The following is a 15,339-nucleotide window of genomic DNA, read 5'->3' as shown; positions in this document are numbered from 1 at the left end:
ATATTCTGGTGATTCCCAAGCATCTGATATCAAATGTTAGAGACAGATACAAGATCAGAGAAAACTCATTTTCATCCTGCAAGGCTGCACTTGGGTCAGGCCCAGGAATCAGTGCCTGCCTCTCCTCTTCCCCTTGGGAGGAAGCTGCAGGCTTTGAACAGAGACCAGCAAAGACTGAGAGCACCAAAGTCCAGCTCAGATGATAAATGAAGGTGCACAGCAAAGGTCATAATGTCTTACATAATGCACTTCAAAAGCCAAAAAATAAAAATATCAGAAGCAGATATTAAAACAGACATTAAAAAACACACTTTTTTGTGTGGGTTTTCTTGTTGTGGTTTTCGAGAAACACAGGTTTTTCTGTTTAGCTTTGCCAAAGGTCCCCTTAGACACTGAACTTCACTGCCAAGAGCTCAGGATGATGCTGGCAGTTGAAGGTTTGAATTATTCAAGTGAAAATTTTTTATGAGAGAGGGGCTGGACTACCTCAGAATTTAAAAATAAGCATTAATGCAGAATCTCTCAAAGAAGCAGGCAATTTTCAAGGAACTCATTCAAGTTCTGATATTGTGCAAGCATGGTAAGTGTCTTGGATATTCATCATGAACTAATACTTCATTTGTGTAAAACAGTAAAAAGTGTGAAACCATTTATTGTAAAACAATAAAAGATGATACAAAGTTCTCTCAGTGTTTTAGGCTCTGTTTTTAAGACTGACTTTCAAATTATGGTGTTCACAATATTTCTTGGCTTTTCCAAAAAATGCCAATTCACAAAAAAAGTGATAAGTGCCAGAGTGCTATTTTTGATATGAGATGGAAAAGAGGAACAAAATAGAAGTTACTCCTTTGTTTATACCTTTAAATCTGCTGCAACAAATTATCTTGAAAAATCTCTAATGGAAATGAGGATGAAAATCATATGACTGGGGTTCAGATGAAGAGGAAAATGCATTCTCCCAGTGAAAAAAACATATAATATCCCAGCCTGAAAAGCACAGAGGAATATCCTGACTCAAAAGAAAAAGGAAAGGAAAAAAACCCAGAAAACGTCAATTTGCTTGAAAAAGCAGAGGAAAAAAAACTACAATTATTCGACTTTGGAACATCAGCAATAACCAAAGCAAGAATACATCACATTAATAGAGCCAGCAATTACAGCACAATGAGAGAAAAATGTATTTCAATGCTGAGAGCTGATGACTCAGAACTCATTTCTTTTAGCAACGTTTCTTTTTGTTTCTTCAGAATTGTCTGAAATAGTCTTTGCTCCATGTCCCAGCTTCAAAAGCTCGACAGGACTTCAGTGTTCAGACCAATTATGTTTCTGGGTTAGAGAATACAAATTATTTTGCAATACACCTTTCTTTCAGGAATAAAAATAACTATACTAATGCAGTCAAGTGCCATGAACCGTGGCTGGCACTTGCTTTAAATATATTCTTTGATAGCTCTTTCTTCTTAAATGGAAGGAAAATATTCTGTACAGCTTGTCTGGGGGGAAACTAGCTAGGATATTTAAATCTTTATGGCTAAAATCCAGTATTAGAAATCTAAAAGTAAAATTAAAATTAAAATTATTATAAAAGTTACATTAATATTTTAATTGTGTTTTTTATGACAACCTAAACCAGGAAAAACTGAAACTACTTCTATTTTCCAAACATATCTGGAAAATTGGAAATCTTCCAATCTTCATCCCCCCCAGATGGGATGAAAAGTGAGTCTTAGAAAAGTGAGCTGGACAAAAGAAAAATCTTTTGCACCTAATATTCAACTTTTATTTTGCTTTGTTTTACTCAACATTTTGAAAATAGAATAATTTTTTCTAACAATGTCATAAGTACGTGTGAAAAAAGCTATTCCTTAATAATTTGGAATATTAAATGATCAGAATAATTCTAGGATCTGCTGGATCTAATTCAAGGTTTCTTGTGACAGCCATCCAAAATACAAGTAAGCCATGCCCTGATGCATCCATTACAGAAAGTAAAGGAAACAGAACAAAAGTAATCCTTGCAAAGTTATTCTGAAACAAGAATTACAGTGGATCCAAAGAACTTTTAAAGTACATGCAGTAACCATTAGTGATAGTCTTGCAGAACTTGTGGTAATTGTTTTTAATTTGGTCGAAAAAATGGTCTTTAAAATGTTTCATGCCTGGATGGTGACATCTATTGCTGACTTTTCACTACAAAAAATTACCACAAAAGTTAAAATGCTGTTGGATGTGAGATGACCAGTACATCAAGCAGATGCACTGACATAATTTATAAATAAATGGTCTGAATTTCTTTAAAGATAAAATAAGGGCCAAAGAGAGGCATCTCTATTCACAAATAATACACTGAATATGTAAAAATTATCTCCCAACACCATGGCAATAGTGTTATGGCATTTGAAAAAGGCTCCTACCTCTTTCTTTTATGATGTACAAAATATGACACCTTTAAACATGGTAAATTTTGAGACAGTAGGAAAAATTAAGGATCCAGCATAATCCTGAGAGCACTTTTATCATCTTTTGTAACTTCACTGCATATTTGCAGTTCCAAAGTCATGCATCTATGCAAACCAAAGTATAATTTCATCCAGAAGGGGAATTTTAGTGCTTTTTTGGGGTTATGAATGGAGAGCATGATTGGTCATGTAATTGGCAATTTCTGATAAACGACACAATTGTTTTCTCAACGGCTGTAGGGAAAATGTTCCTTTCTCTGTGCTGCCGTGCACATGGGCTGTGTAAACAAATCCTGAGCCTTCTGTGCTCAGAAAGCATCCCCACATCTGTGCTAAACCTGATCTGTGTGGACATCAGCAAAAGATAACGTTCAGCTAAGACAGATGAAGTGGAGCTCTCCGTCTGACAGATCCCTGCCTTGCAGCTCCAGTCTATCATCCTCTCCTCTCAGAGCCATGTAAGTTATATATTATTGTTCCATGACAGCTCGTGTGAAAATCAGAGCCTGGGATGCAGAGACACCAACTTGTCCCTCACCCCATCTCACTGAACTTGCTGTGCCTCCAGCAAGACTTTCTCCTGCAGCCTGGCTCAGTCCCCAAAGGGATGTCAGGCTAACGGGAGCTGACAGTTTTACAGCAATAGTGCCATAAACCACCCTAAAGGAGCCTTGGATCAACCAACAAGAGGCAATTACCTTGACTCCTGACTCACTACCACCAGTCAGGAGCTGAGTTTTATCTCCTCACAGACACCGAGGCACAGCTGCAGGAATGCAAATCAGCTGCTTTTCCCTTTTAGAGCTCAGAGCCAGTGACTTTTTCAAAATAGTGTTCACAGATGACCACTTGTCTGTCCAGATCTCTCTAGACAAATCACTACTGAGCATTATTTTTATTCTAGCATAAAACCTTCTCTACAGAACCACACTGCTATTTTGGACTGCCAGGAAAATGAGTAAATGGGGTGGAGGATTTGGAAGAAGGTGAATTTTCAGCTACAGCATAAAATAATGAAAATAGACTTATTTTGTAAAGGTGATGTAAAAATTTCAGATGGTTATTAAGCACCTCTTGGGAGAAAAGCATGAAAAAATTGCCAGCAGATGAGTTAACTTTAACCAAAACACAGAACTTCTACCAGCAGATGAAAAAGGGAAAGATGTTTTGGGTCTGACCTATTCCCCCACTGTGGGCTTAGGACAAAAGTACTTGGCACCACTCAAAAGACAGCCTGTCTGTCCTAAAAAAAGCATCTTTTAAAGGGCAGCTAAAAATTACCTTAGAAAGACAACATGTCCAGCTCTCCCTATTTATTAAATTACAAGAGAATGACCTTAGAGCTTGACTCCAAAGCAGAAAACTTCCTAAACCTATTTCTGAGCTCCCTGAATGCATTAACTTCCCTTTCTGTGCTGGCACACTGTTTTTTCTCTGTGTGCTGAGCCCCACAGGCAGTACTGGTGCAGCATTAAAAACAAACAGACCAGAGCAAAGTTGTTGGCATCTGTTGTTGTTCACATTTGTATCCCTGCTTACCACAGGATTATCAACCAAGATTGCATTAATGTGACTTTCTGATACACATTGAACTACAAATCTAGTCTCAGTCTATAATTCTAACTACCTTCCTAGATTTATTTCTACATAAAACACATCTCCCACTCTTGATCTTGACAGTGATATGAGTTACTTGATCCAAGACTGCTGTGAGGCTCAGAAATAACCAGTTGCAAGCATGAAATATGAGGCTTGAAGTATGATGAAGAACTGTGATTCCCATCTTCCATGGGCCATGGAATTGACAAAGTGCATCAGAAAGAAGGGGATATCTTCTGTTGAAAGGCATCACAGAGATGATCTAGAGCAGAGAGATGAAACTCCACATCAGAGGCAGGACTGACATGTTGTGAGACTGAGCAGGAATCTCTTTTGTCAGATTACAGAGGTATGAACTGACAGCCACAAAGAGATTACTGTATTATTCTAGCAATGCTGCTTCTGATAGGTAAATACAGAAAATCACTGCAGCAGGTAAGAGAAATGGAATTATGACAGTAACACCAATCTAATTTCTCCCAAACTGTAAAGGATTAAGGGAACAATCAGCCCACAGAAGATAATGCCCTGTTCCTGTTGCACCTCTGCCACTTTTAGTGTACATAGTGTACCTACCTGACAAGAGATGCAAAGCAATCAATTAAAAATATTATTTAAAACATGCACTTGTGTGAATCCTCTCCTATTCAAAACCTGCTCTGAACCAGCTCACCTTTTTAACAATTAAGAGAACAAAGAAATGCTTCACACCAAAACCTTTGCAGTCCAAGCAGAGGCCTGTGACACCTATAAATATGAATTGTATTAATCAGGTTATACTAAATATCAGCTTGCTTGGAGCTCAGATGTAGGCGTGCTGGAACAGTGTAATCAACAACAGCAAGCAGGTATTTATGGCCCCGTGGTGGCCCTGCCTGACACAATGCACATTTTCTGTCAGTCTGTAAACAATGGCACTGCCCTGAGGAGGAGAACAAAGCCCTGAGGGCTGGGCTGCCCCGGGTTAAACCAGAACAAGGCTGTTTGTAGATTCATCCCCAGTCAGAAATCACTGTTTATTAAGGTTTCAATGCACAATTTGCTCTTGCATCCTACTGTTTTCACCTACTACTTCTATTTGAGAATGCCCAGCTCTTTTTTCCCTATCGTTTCCCATTTATACTTAAAGTAGTTATCTCAACTGAGATAAAAATGGTTGAGTTTCCATCTGGCCATTTATTTCTTGTCTCAGCTGCACCTACCAGCTCCCACCATCAGTGCTATGCCATCCTCTTCCCCAATCCAGCAATTTCTCATTCTAAATGAATTTTCTTCTATTGTTAAATAATATCTAAGTTCTCCCTCCTCCCCTTGCTCCCAGCAAACACTGTTTATCATGTGAAACCTTAATGTCACTCCCTCTATGGTCACCTTGGGGCATCTCAGCAGAGAACAGAATCTTTTATAATGCCATGCACAGCAGCGAGAAGCTCGGTGTGGCTGTCTCCTCTTTTCTATTAACAGTAAAACTGTTCCCTTTTTAGAGTCCATGTATTTCAAACAGGGTCGAGAAAGTCAGAGACCCAGCAAGTTTTGAGGATGCAGCACCATGAATCAGTCTCATATAAAGAAGTTATTTTCTATTCAGGCACACCTCGATAAAATGCAGGCAGGCAAAAAACGCTGGAGTGTTAATCAGTGTGGTAATTAAAGCACTGTCTTAAGTAAATCAAACCCTGCTTTACAAAGCTTCCGCTGAATCCAAAATACAAGATTGTATTTCTTTATAAAGTTTGGTTTTCTGCTGTTTTAAGGGGAGTTGATGAATGACTGGCAGGATATTTAAAAAAAAAAAAAAAGTCAGTTTAAATACTTCACCATTGCTTCTTTAGTTTGCAAAAAGAAACTAAATACACAAATTGTATAAATTTTATGCAACATTTTCACACCCTGTGAGAGGGGCAGTAAGGTAAGTGCAACAAAGTGAGGAAATATTGGAATATTGTAACACATGGCAGGAAATACTGAAATATTGTAACACATGGCTTTTACCTTCCCAAGGAGCTACAGAAGCGCTGAAAATGTGTTAAATACCCATAAACGACTCAGCTCCAGTGAGAAATCCCCTCTTTTTTAGAATCTGTTATGGACAGAGAACCTTTCCTCCTATTTTTGGGCAAAACAGGCCTGGCTTCAATAACATCTGAACATGCAATTCCAGATGGTGTCTGGTGGTCAGAACGTTATTTGGTTTTTACAGATCATTTCCAAGGTGTGTGAAATTGCTGGCTCATTTCAAGGCAGTAGATCCATAACTCAAAAAACACCTGACCAACAGGCATTCAAGAGAAAAATGCAATTAATTCTTTCAGATGATCTGCCTACAGGGCTGTGATTTCACAAATTATTTTGTTTGCAGCACAAGATTTCGGAAGTTCCAGTCCACACCAGTTCAACCTCCCCACCTTTATTTCCATTATGTGACAAAAGCAGTTTTCCAGAGACCCTTGAATAACCACAAAACTTATCTTTTTAAATTCTTTTTTCACTAATTAAAAATTAAATATTTTTTATATTGAAAAGCTATTTGGACATTTCTTTCTCAGGCAGCCCCTCTCATGCTGCACTGCCCCTCCAGGCAGGGTCTGGTGCCAGCAGTGCCCTTGGCAGAGCTGCAGGTTGGGTTTCAGATGAGCTCCCCCACAAATGTGTTCCCACTCTGCTGACCTGGTGCATTCTCTCTCGGAATGCACAGGCACAAATAAGCTCACAAAACAAGTCTGCTGTTGTGGTGATCTGAGCTGTTGCTCATCAGGCCCAGGGACTCCTGATTTTGCCATTTTCTGCAGTTTTTCTCTCCCTACAATAACAGCACTTTTCTCTTGGATAACTCACATTTCTCTGTTCAAACTGGGTATTATTTTGCCCCATTTTGTGTGTAAACCTGTTTTTTTCATTATTTTCTGCTCCTACTGTTATTTATTTATTATGCTGCTATTCATTCCCCAAAATCTCATTTAATATGCCACATAAAGAACACTCTGCCCTACTGGATACTTTGCTTAGCTAGCTAAAAAAGCCCCAAACAAAACCCCTATACCTGCTTTCCTATAACCTAGGGAAAGTTTTAAACAGCTTACTACAAAGACTACAAACATTATAGTAAGTTTTTGGAAAGTTTTAAGTTCCTTGGCTGCACTGAGGGCAGACATGTGGGTTCTTTTTTTAAAATTTTTTTTATTTTTTACAGCTAGCCATGAATGCCCTGTGGGATGCAGTTTCCTGAAAAATAATTTTTTTGTCTTTGCCACTCCTTAGCACCCACACAGCCACAATTACTACAGGTCTCAGGTGATTTAAAAGAGCTGAAAGAAGGCAGAGTTTTATTTTTATTAAATTGCTAGTAAGTACAGATATCAGTGAGTATCAGCTATCCAGTCAGTCAAGCAATACATTGGATAAAATAATCATTATTCTTCTGGCACTAAGGAGGGTCAGATTAGTTGCTGAGTAGCCAAACCACAGAATAGTTCCCTGTTCCAAGTCAAAGGAAGTGAGGGCAATTTCAGCTTCCCCCCAGCAGTTTCAGGGTAAGTTTTTTCCTGTTCTTAAGCTTGTTTCAGTAAACTCAAACAAAAGTGATCATTTATTTAGCAATCACACACTCTTGTTTATATAAACATGATGTGTTTATGTTATTCTTCTGTTCCCTAATCCCAGCTCCCCTGTTACTTGCTAGAAAGAAGAACCAAAATATGAAATATCTGCTCTTACAAGGTCACTGCACTGCTCTCCTTGCATTCATGCACATCTTGGAGCTGCTCCTGCCCAGACATTACAAAAACAGACTCCTTCCCTCTGGAGTAGCTCATCAACACACAGATGAGCATCACATCCACTTCTGGGCCCAGTTCTACTGCTCAAGTCCCCCCCAGTCGTGCAAGAGAGGCATAAAAAAAGAACATCTCCATAAAAATGGGAGACATAAACCAGCACAAAACACTTCTGCACTCAGCATTGCCGTGTCACTGGCAATCAGGACACGTTTTTAATGGTTCAAGAACACTGTCAAGAACACTTTGAATGCTGGTGCAGAGCTCAGGGACAGGTGGATGTTTCATCACACTGTTACACAGCTCTACATGCACATAAACAGCTTCCCACGGAGTGAGGATAAGCTGCACTGAAATGCACTCAGGGCCACAGATTCGCATTCTCACACGGACCTGAACCTACCACAACTGCAATTCACAGTTTGGGTTCCTGTTACTGCGTGCACCACACAGCTTTGGGTTCCTGACGGGTTGGTGAGGACTGGCAACACTCGTGGGAGGACAGCAACACAGACAGCAACAGAGAAGGATGAGAGAAACCCACCTTGAGGAGCTCATAGTGCTGGATGCCGTTCACGCCGATGTCCGGGTCGATGGCAGACGGGACAGAGTAGCGGGAATTGATGGCTGTGTTCTCAGGGATAGAGATGTTAATCACCGTGGAGGGGAAAAGGGGGGCGTTGTCATTTATATCCTCGATGAGGAACCTGATCTTGACCAGCCTGAAGACCTCATCAGGCAGCACAGCCACCTCCACCTCGTAGAAGCAGCGGCTCTCGCTGAGGATGCCGGCGCACAGCTTCTCGCGGTCGATGCGGTTGGCAGCCGTGAAGATCTCCCCGGTGTTCTCCTCCACCCTCACCAGGGGCACATCCCCAGTCTTGTACACCAGCTTGAACTGCAGGGGGGAGGACAGGGGCACGTCGGGGTGCAGCGTTAGGTTGAGATCCTTGAGCAGGTTGCCAATGAGGACATTTTCAGGCAGTTCTTCCCGCACGGTGTAATTCTTCTCCTGTGCGCCAGATTGGAACACGATGCAGGCCAACAAGACTGCCAAGAGGTAGGTTCCAGACAGCAAGTCCATCTCCAGAATGACTAATGAGTATTTGTGTAGAATGCCAGGAGTAGCTGGGAAAAGGGAAAGGAAAATCCTTTAAAAGTCACAGAATATTGCTCTAAAGCCATAGAGATCTCCTTTCCTACACCAACCACATGAACCTCATCTGTAATGTCACATTTAACCCAATCCTTCCTAAATATGTATAAAATTCCTTGCACAACTTCTTACTTGAAACTCTTAACTAAACACTGAGGTAAGAATTTTAGGGTTGGATCATATTGAATGAAGAAATAAGTAACAGGAATCCCTTATTTCCAGCACGAGATTTTCCTTTGCTCCTTAGGAAAATCTCTTCCTTTGATCTCTCTGCCAATTGTCCTCTTTTCTTTTTTTTTTCCCCCCTAAGAAAAAAGTAGGCAAGAAGTTTGCAAGCAACCATCTGCTGAGAACCAGATCTTTTTATACCTCTTGCTTAGATATGGGAATAGAAGAACACTTGTCTTGATATGGGAATAGAAGAACACTTGTCTTGATTCTCCCCCCAAGTTTTGCACTGACAAAATTGTGCAATGTTTGTTAACAACAACAAAGAAATCTGGGTTTTTTTAATTCAGGAACTTAAACTGGCAAGAAAATGTTATTATCTAAATGGAGTCTGGTGAACTTCAGCCAACAATGTGTGGAAACCTGTCTAGTAAATTCTAAGAAATTTAATATAACTTAAAATTTGGCGATGCCTGTTCATAATACTTTGGAACACCAATATTTTTAAAGGGAGATACAAACTTGTTCTCCACAAGGGAAAAATCTGCACTTTCCAAGCTGTTTTCTGAATAACAATATATTGCCTCCTTGAGGCTGTTAACAACCCCAAAAAAGGTGGAATAAGAGGACTTGCAGGTACACACAGATATTTGTGCAGCTGCATACAGCTACACAGCCAAGAATTTTTAAGTCATAAATCACTCTCTTGAACTCCATGTATAGAATATTTGCCTAATCTTTACACAGTTCTGTCATTCCAGAATTTGCTAGGATAGCATTTCTCTAAGGTAAATGCTCAAGAGAGTTCTGTGTAAAGTGATTTTTCTCATAAATTAAATCTTAACTCCCATCAGGTTAGCATCTGTTTCAAATATACCTGTACTAACACATCTACATTCTTTTCACTGTGCAGGTAAAAGTGTGATTTTGTTTGCTGTCTCTTCTTATTTTCGTCTCCCTGTCATAGCATAGATTGATTTACTTCTGCAGATCAAGTTGCAGTGGTTGAAGAAATTACTGATGCCAGTAATTGCCTTCAGCCTTGTTACTGCCTTTCAGCAGTGCCACTTGCAGGGACTTCAGACCAAACCCTTTGATTTTGCAGTGAAATATATTAGGAACAATTAATATTGCTATTCCATTTAAAGACTGCAAACTGCTTTGGGTTGGAAGCCAGTGCCAGATAAAAACATTCCAGCTCAATCTGCAAGGTGAATCCCCACACCAGCACCTCTTAACTGGACAGCAGTTTCTGGCTTCATGATTACACAAAAGGAGACAATTATTCAATTTTCATGATTCTACATGAAATAAAAATCCCCACTTATGGAAAAAGGTTTTGCTCCTTGAGCAATTCAGTGAACCTGGAGGGAATTCTGATATGGGGAAAAAGGGGATGGCATTTCAGGGATTCCCTGATTTAGCACTGGACTTCAGGGATTCACAACACCCAAAGCAGCACCAAGCAGGGGCCCAGACTGAAGCACCAAGAGCCTTTTATAAATCATTATAATGTTTTATTATTTATAATAATTATTTAAATGTGCAAATAAGGAAGTCATCAGCAGCTCCTGCTTATCATTATGGTAACACCCTGGTAGCAATGTGAGCCTAATGATTAACTTGGTGAGAGTGTGCAAGTGGAATAGTTTGGCTATAATTTTATTGGTTATAATTTTATTTATTAACTGTCTTCTAACAAAATGAAATTAAAAAGCCCAACATAAATATGTTATAAATATAAACCAAATTCTAGCCCCTATACCAAAATCTCCTATGACAACACTGATGCAAGTGTTCCTTATAAATGATAATGATATAAAAAATATTGAATAAACAAGTATAAAAATATTCCAAATCTTTTTTTTCTTTTTTTCTCTTTTTTACAAAGCTATATGAGGATGAGTATACAAATGCAACAATCTAAAGAGTTCATCAACAATATTCCTGAATCAGTTGTGAAAGTTGAGACCATACCAGGAGACACTTTATCTTCACACTAAATTATCAGCCTTTAACCCCAGTTTCATTGGCAGTGGAGTTTCCAGGGATTATAAAATAACAACAGCAGGACTCAAAGAGTTTTGTAAAGAACACTGCAGGGTGGAACTTGGCATTACATTCTCATGCATATTTTCACTTACTTTAAATCAAGTTTGAACTACCCTACTAAAATTCTTTTTGTGTCATATTAAAGAAAAAAGCTTCAAAGCATGAAAAAACAGCAGAGCACGCTTATAAACCACATCAGATAAATGCTAACGTGACTTTTTGTGGTGATTTTTGCTGTCACAGACTTTCCTGAGTGACTAAAGGGCATAGACATGTAATAGCCAGTGTTAGTTTAGCAGGAAGAAACAACCAGCAATGGTTTACAATACTTGAAATTCTGCACAATACACTATTTTTTAAATTCTTTTTTTTTTCTTTCAAGCAATTTCTAGTAACAGTTTTGAAGCTGTATTCCAGAGATGTAGGCCTTCAAGGAGAAAATATCCCAACATGACCCAAGTTTGCTGCTTGGACATAGAGTAGAATATCTTGTGTAGTGAGGAAAGCGTTGTTCTTCCAGAATCCTATTTATAAAGTCATAGCTGTGCGTTGCCTGTCATTTGTGCCATAGCTCTGATAGGGATACTATGGCAACAGCAATGCAAAGAACAGGAGCAAGAGGCACTTTGCAGCAAGCAAAGACATTTATGAAATCAGAGTGTTCCAGCCTGGAACACTGAGGAAGCACAAAAGTACAGAAGGCTGAATAAAGCAGCCCAAGTCTAAAGGACTTTCCATGGGTTCCAGCACTTGCTCACACTTTTAAGGCAGTCAAAAAAACCAAACAAAAATTAAGAACAAATCAAATTGTTTAACAGAAGGTAACATGAAGCTTGCCAAGCCATTTTCCCAGCTTTCAAGAGGATGCATTGCTGTCTGTGCTGCTGACTTCCCAACTAGGAAGGAAAATGGCCCAGATGGACAAGATGGATGGGAGGAGGGGGAAAAGAAGTTTAAACTTGCTTCTCTTCCTCTGGCTGGCTGTGCACTCCAATATACCTGCTTTTTTGCCCAATACACCAAATATTAATGGTGCCATTTAAATATTAGCACTGTTCATTATCACCTTCATTTAACAGCTGTCAAATACTTGAAAAGTAGAGAGAATATGAAACTCTAACCACCTAATGGAGCAGGATGTGAAGGTAGAATCAAAATCTGTTCTTTATGCACAAGGCTCCATCTGGTCCCACCTGAGTGAGAATTCCTTTATTTTATTACAGAACTTGTTATTTCTTCCTTTAAACAATCTCAGAAAAATAGTAAAGAGGGTAGAAGAGTTCAGGTGTCCACTTTATATTAGAAAAACAACAGCATTTGTTGATGCTTAGATTCAGATTTGGATTAAAGTAGAATAAACAAGCTGTGGTGATATTTTGTAACTGCCATATCAAGTACAAAGAACAAGGTATCATATTTTTAAAAATTAGGAATACTGAAGTCCAAAGATACATCAATATCCAATTATTAAAATCATAGTAGAGAAGAAATACTGAAAATATCACTCCCATTCTTATCTTCATATTCTCAAACCTATTTTAATTGCTTGGACAAATTTAGCTAGCACACCACACTTTTTCAATATCATATCCTTTTCATTTGCTGCTAATCCACCGTGGGCTCCTTAAATAGGAGTATTTAAATCTCTGTATAAAATGGTGTTTCTCAGAGCAGAGGATCCCCATGACACAGCTCCATCTGCCAGTCAATACCATGATTATTACATTACTTCACTGACGAGCTCTTTGCAATTCTTCCCCTTCACTGGGGCTCCCTCCAAAGTGCCCACTGACAATTAGGGAGCTCTGCACAAGTTTTGAATTCCTGGACCATGCTGATATGGATTTCTGCTTTATTCCAAAGTGGGAACTGTCAGTTTTTAGTGTTTGGGGTGTTGGTTGCTGGGTTGGGGTTTTTGTTTGCCATGGCCTGGCTGCTCCCCTTTTCCATCTCACAGCCCAGGTGTCATTTATGGACTGGCTGGGTTTGATGGCACTGGTTTTTAAAAAGGTACAGAATTTACAGGTGTTTTACAGGTTTTGATGGCAATAAGAAACACCCCAAAGCTGTTGCCTGACAGAAATCCCCCTCATTTTTTTTGAAGGCACAAATGCCACCAACCAACCTGAACTCACTGCCACGCTCCAAAGTGTTTCAAACATAAATTATTTGCAGCCATCAATATTTATCCACAGAATCCACTCCCTACACAGGATATTTCATTATCATATTCAAAGAAAAAGACCTACCTCAAAGAGAAACAGACAATTTGTTATATTATCAGGGCTTTCAAATTCATTCCCTCACACTATTTTACTCTAAATCCACTGTGGGACTGATTCATTCTTTGATCTATTTTTTATGAGCGTGATGGTACTGACTTCAATGAGGTTTCTTTAATTTGATTTTTCTTCAGTGATGAACAAAATGAAACTGGAAATTCTTATCACCAGGAGAAAACATCACCCCACATCCATTTAAGTCAACAAAAGAATTAAGTAAGTGAGAGGCACAGCTTGCTTACAGTTGCATGCTCTCCTGATTCAGGCTCTTCACTGCTTTAAAAAAAGACTATTTTTAGGTCTTTTTATTACTTTTCCATCATGGGGGGGTAAGAAATGCTTTTCACTTGAGGAAATAAAAGTTAATGACCAAAACACAGATTCTTTAAGCCACGTGAAGGAGCAGCCAAGGTGTGGAAAACAAGCAGCTGATAAATTCTTAGAGAGAATTCTTTATTCCTGATAGTAATCTGCAACTAATAGGAAGAGTGTTGATTAAAACTTGTATCAAAATGCTGGAAACAGTGAACAGAATTATAAATACACAACAGGCAGTGAGCATGCTGAACAAATTAAACTCAATCACATTGATATATGGCATAAGGAGTAATTTATTTTAATTGTTGCAAATTAATCCCTTTAAAGCTGAAGTCCCTTTTTTACTAGAAGAGTAAGTACAGTCCACATTTGGGAAAATGCATCTAGCAGCCACCCAGGAAATACTTGAAAAATATCCTGTAACTTATTTCAGAGACCTGTGAGAATATGCAGTGTCAAATTTATTTATATACCAGTGGCACTAGGAAATGGTCTTGCTTTTAGCAGGGGAACATTTTTGCATTGGAGCTGCATAAAAGCTAAAGGTTGAGAACAGAAATCTTGGGGAAAAAAAAGCTGAAGATCTCTCTGATGGCTATTTTCATTTTCTTAAAAAGAAATAGTGGGATGCCTGAACAAATAGAAAAAGAAAATAAAAAGAGTAAAAAACACCCAAAACTCAAACCAAACCCAACATCAAACCCCCTACAAAGCTGCAGACCATTACAGCTCCAAAGTGAACACAACATTGCTCTGCAAATTCAAATATACATTCACTATAATTCAATGGTTGACTTCTAAAAACATTACAAAGAAATCAAGTTGTTAATGGCATGATTCATAATGTCATTTTCTTTGCATTTTATTTGTGTGTTTGTACTACATGAATACATTTTACCAATCAAGTGGAAATTGTTCTGGTTTTGGTACTTGAAAATCTGTTCATGCCTCAAATCTGAAAATTAAATCTCTGCTAAAACAAACAAAAGGAAAATCATCCATGAACTACTGGCAAGAGAATCTGGGACCACAATAAGAAACAATGTGAAGCTACATATGTGGCTGCTGGATGCACTCCAAGGCAAAACACATTTTTATTTGTTTAAAAATGGAAGTCAACCTGACTCCAGTCATTTGTGTCAAATCCTTTGGAATGGCAATTGCCATGATCACCTGTTCCATACATAATGCATTTTGCTTTACTGCCTCACTACCAGTTAATCATTTTCATTTCTCACTGGTAAAATCCACATTGCAGAGTGCTGCTCAACAGTTCCAGTAGCTGTGAATCAGATGATGTTATATTGTTAATATTGTGTTATATTGCCCTGCTTATTCCAAACACAATTCCATGAATTCCAGAGGAGCAGAAGTCACCCTTGAGTTCCACACACAGAGATGAGGAAACCACAGTAATTCACTTCTCATTTGGCCATTTGTGAGAGCAGACAACATTCTTCCCAAAATTTCTAAAAAGAAACACAAAACCTAAATATATTGCTATATTTCCTTTTATTAAAAATTCATTACTT

The 15,339-nt window shown here is 38.7% G+C and overlaps 1 protein-coding gene across 3 annotated transcripts in view; it reads right to left on the bottom strand.

The window, feature by feature from the left end:
• The window catches only part of PCDH11X (protocadherin 11 X-linked), a 415,202-nt gene that overhangs the window by 362,605 nt on the left and 37,258 nt on the right, over positions 1–15,339 (bottom strand). For all 3 annotated transcript variants that reach the window (XM_033072213.1, XM_033072214.1, XM_033072215.1), the window contains exon 2: positions 8,376–8,959. In XM_033072213.1, coding sequence (XP_032928104.1) covers positions 8,376–8,915 — 540 coding nt within the window. In that variant the 5' untranslated portion in view covers positions 8,916–8,959. The remainder of the gene's footprint in view (positions 1–8,375; positions 8,960–15,339) is intronic.

Source organism: Catharus ustulatus, chromosome 14 (genome assembly GCF_009819885.2).
Source record: "Catharus ustulatus isolate bCatUst1 chromosome 14, bCatUst1.pri.v2, whole genome shotgun sequence".
Taxonomy (NCBI): domain Eukaryota; kingdom Metazoa; phylum Chordata; class Aves; order Passeriformes; family Turdidae; genus Catharus; species Catharus ustulatus.
This window is presented reverse-complemented; position numbering and strand designations above follow the sequence as displayed.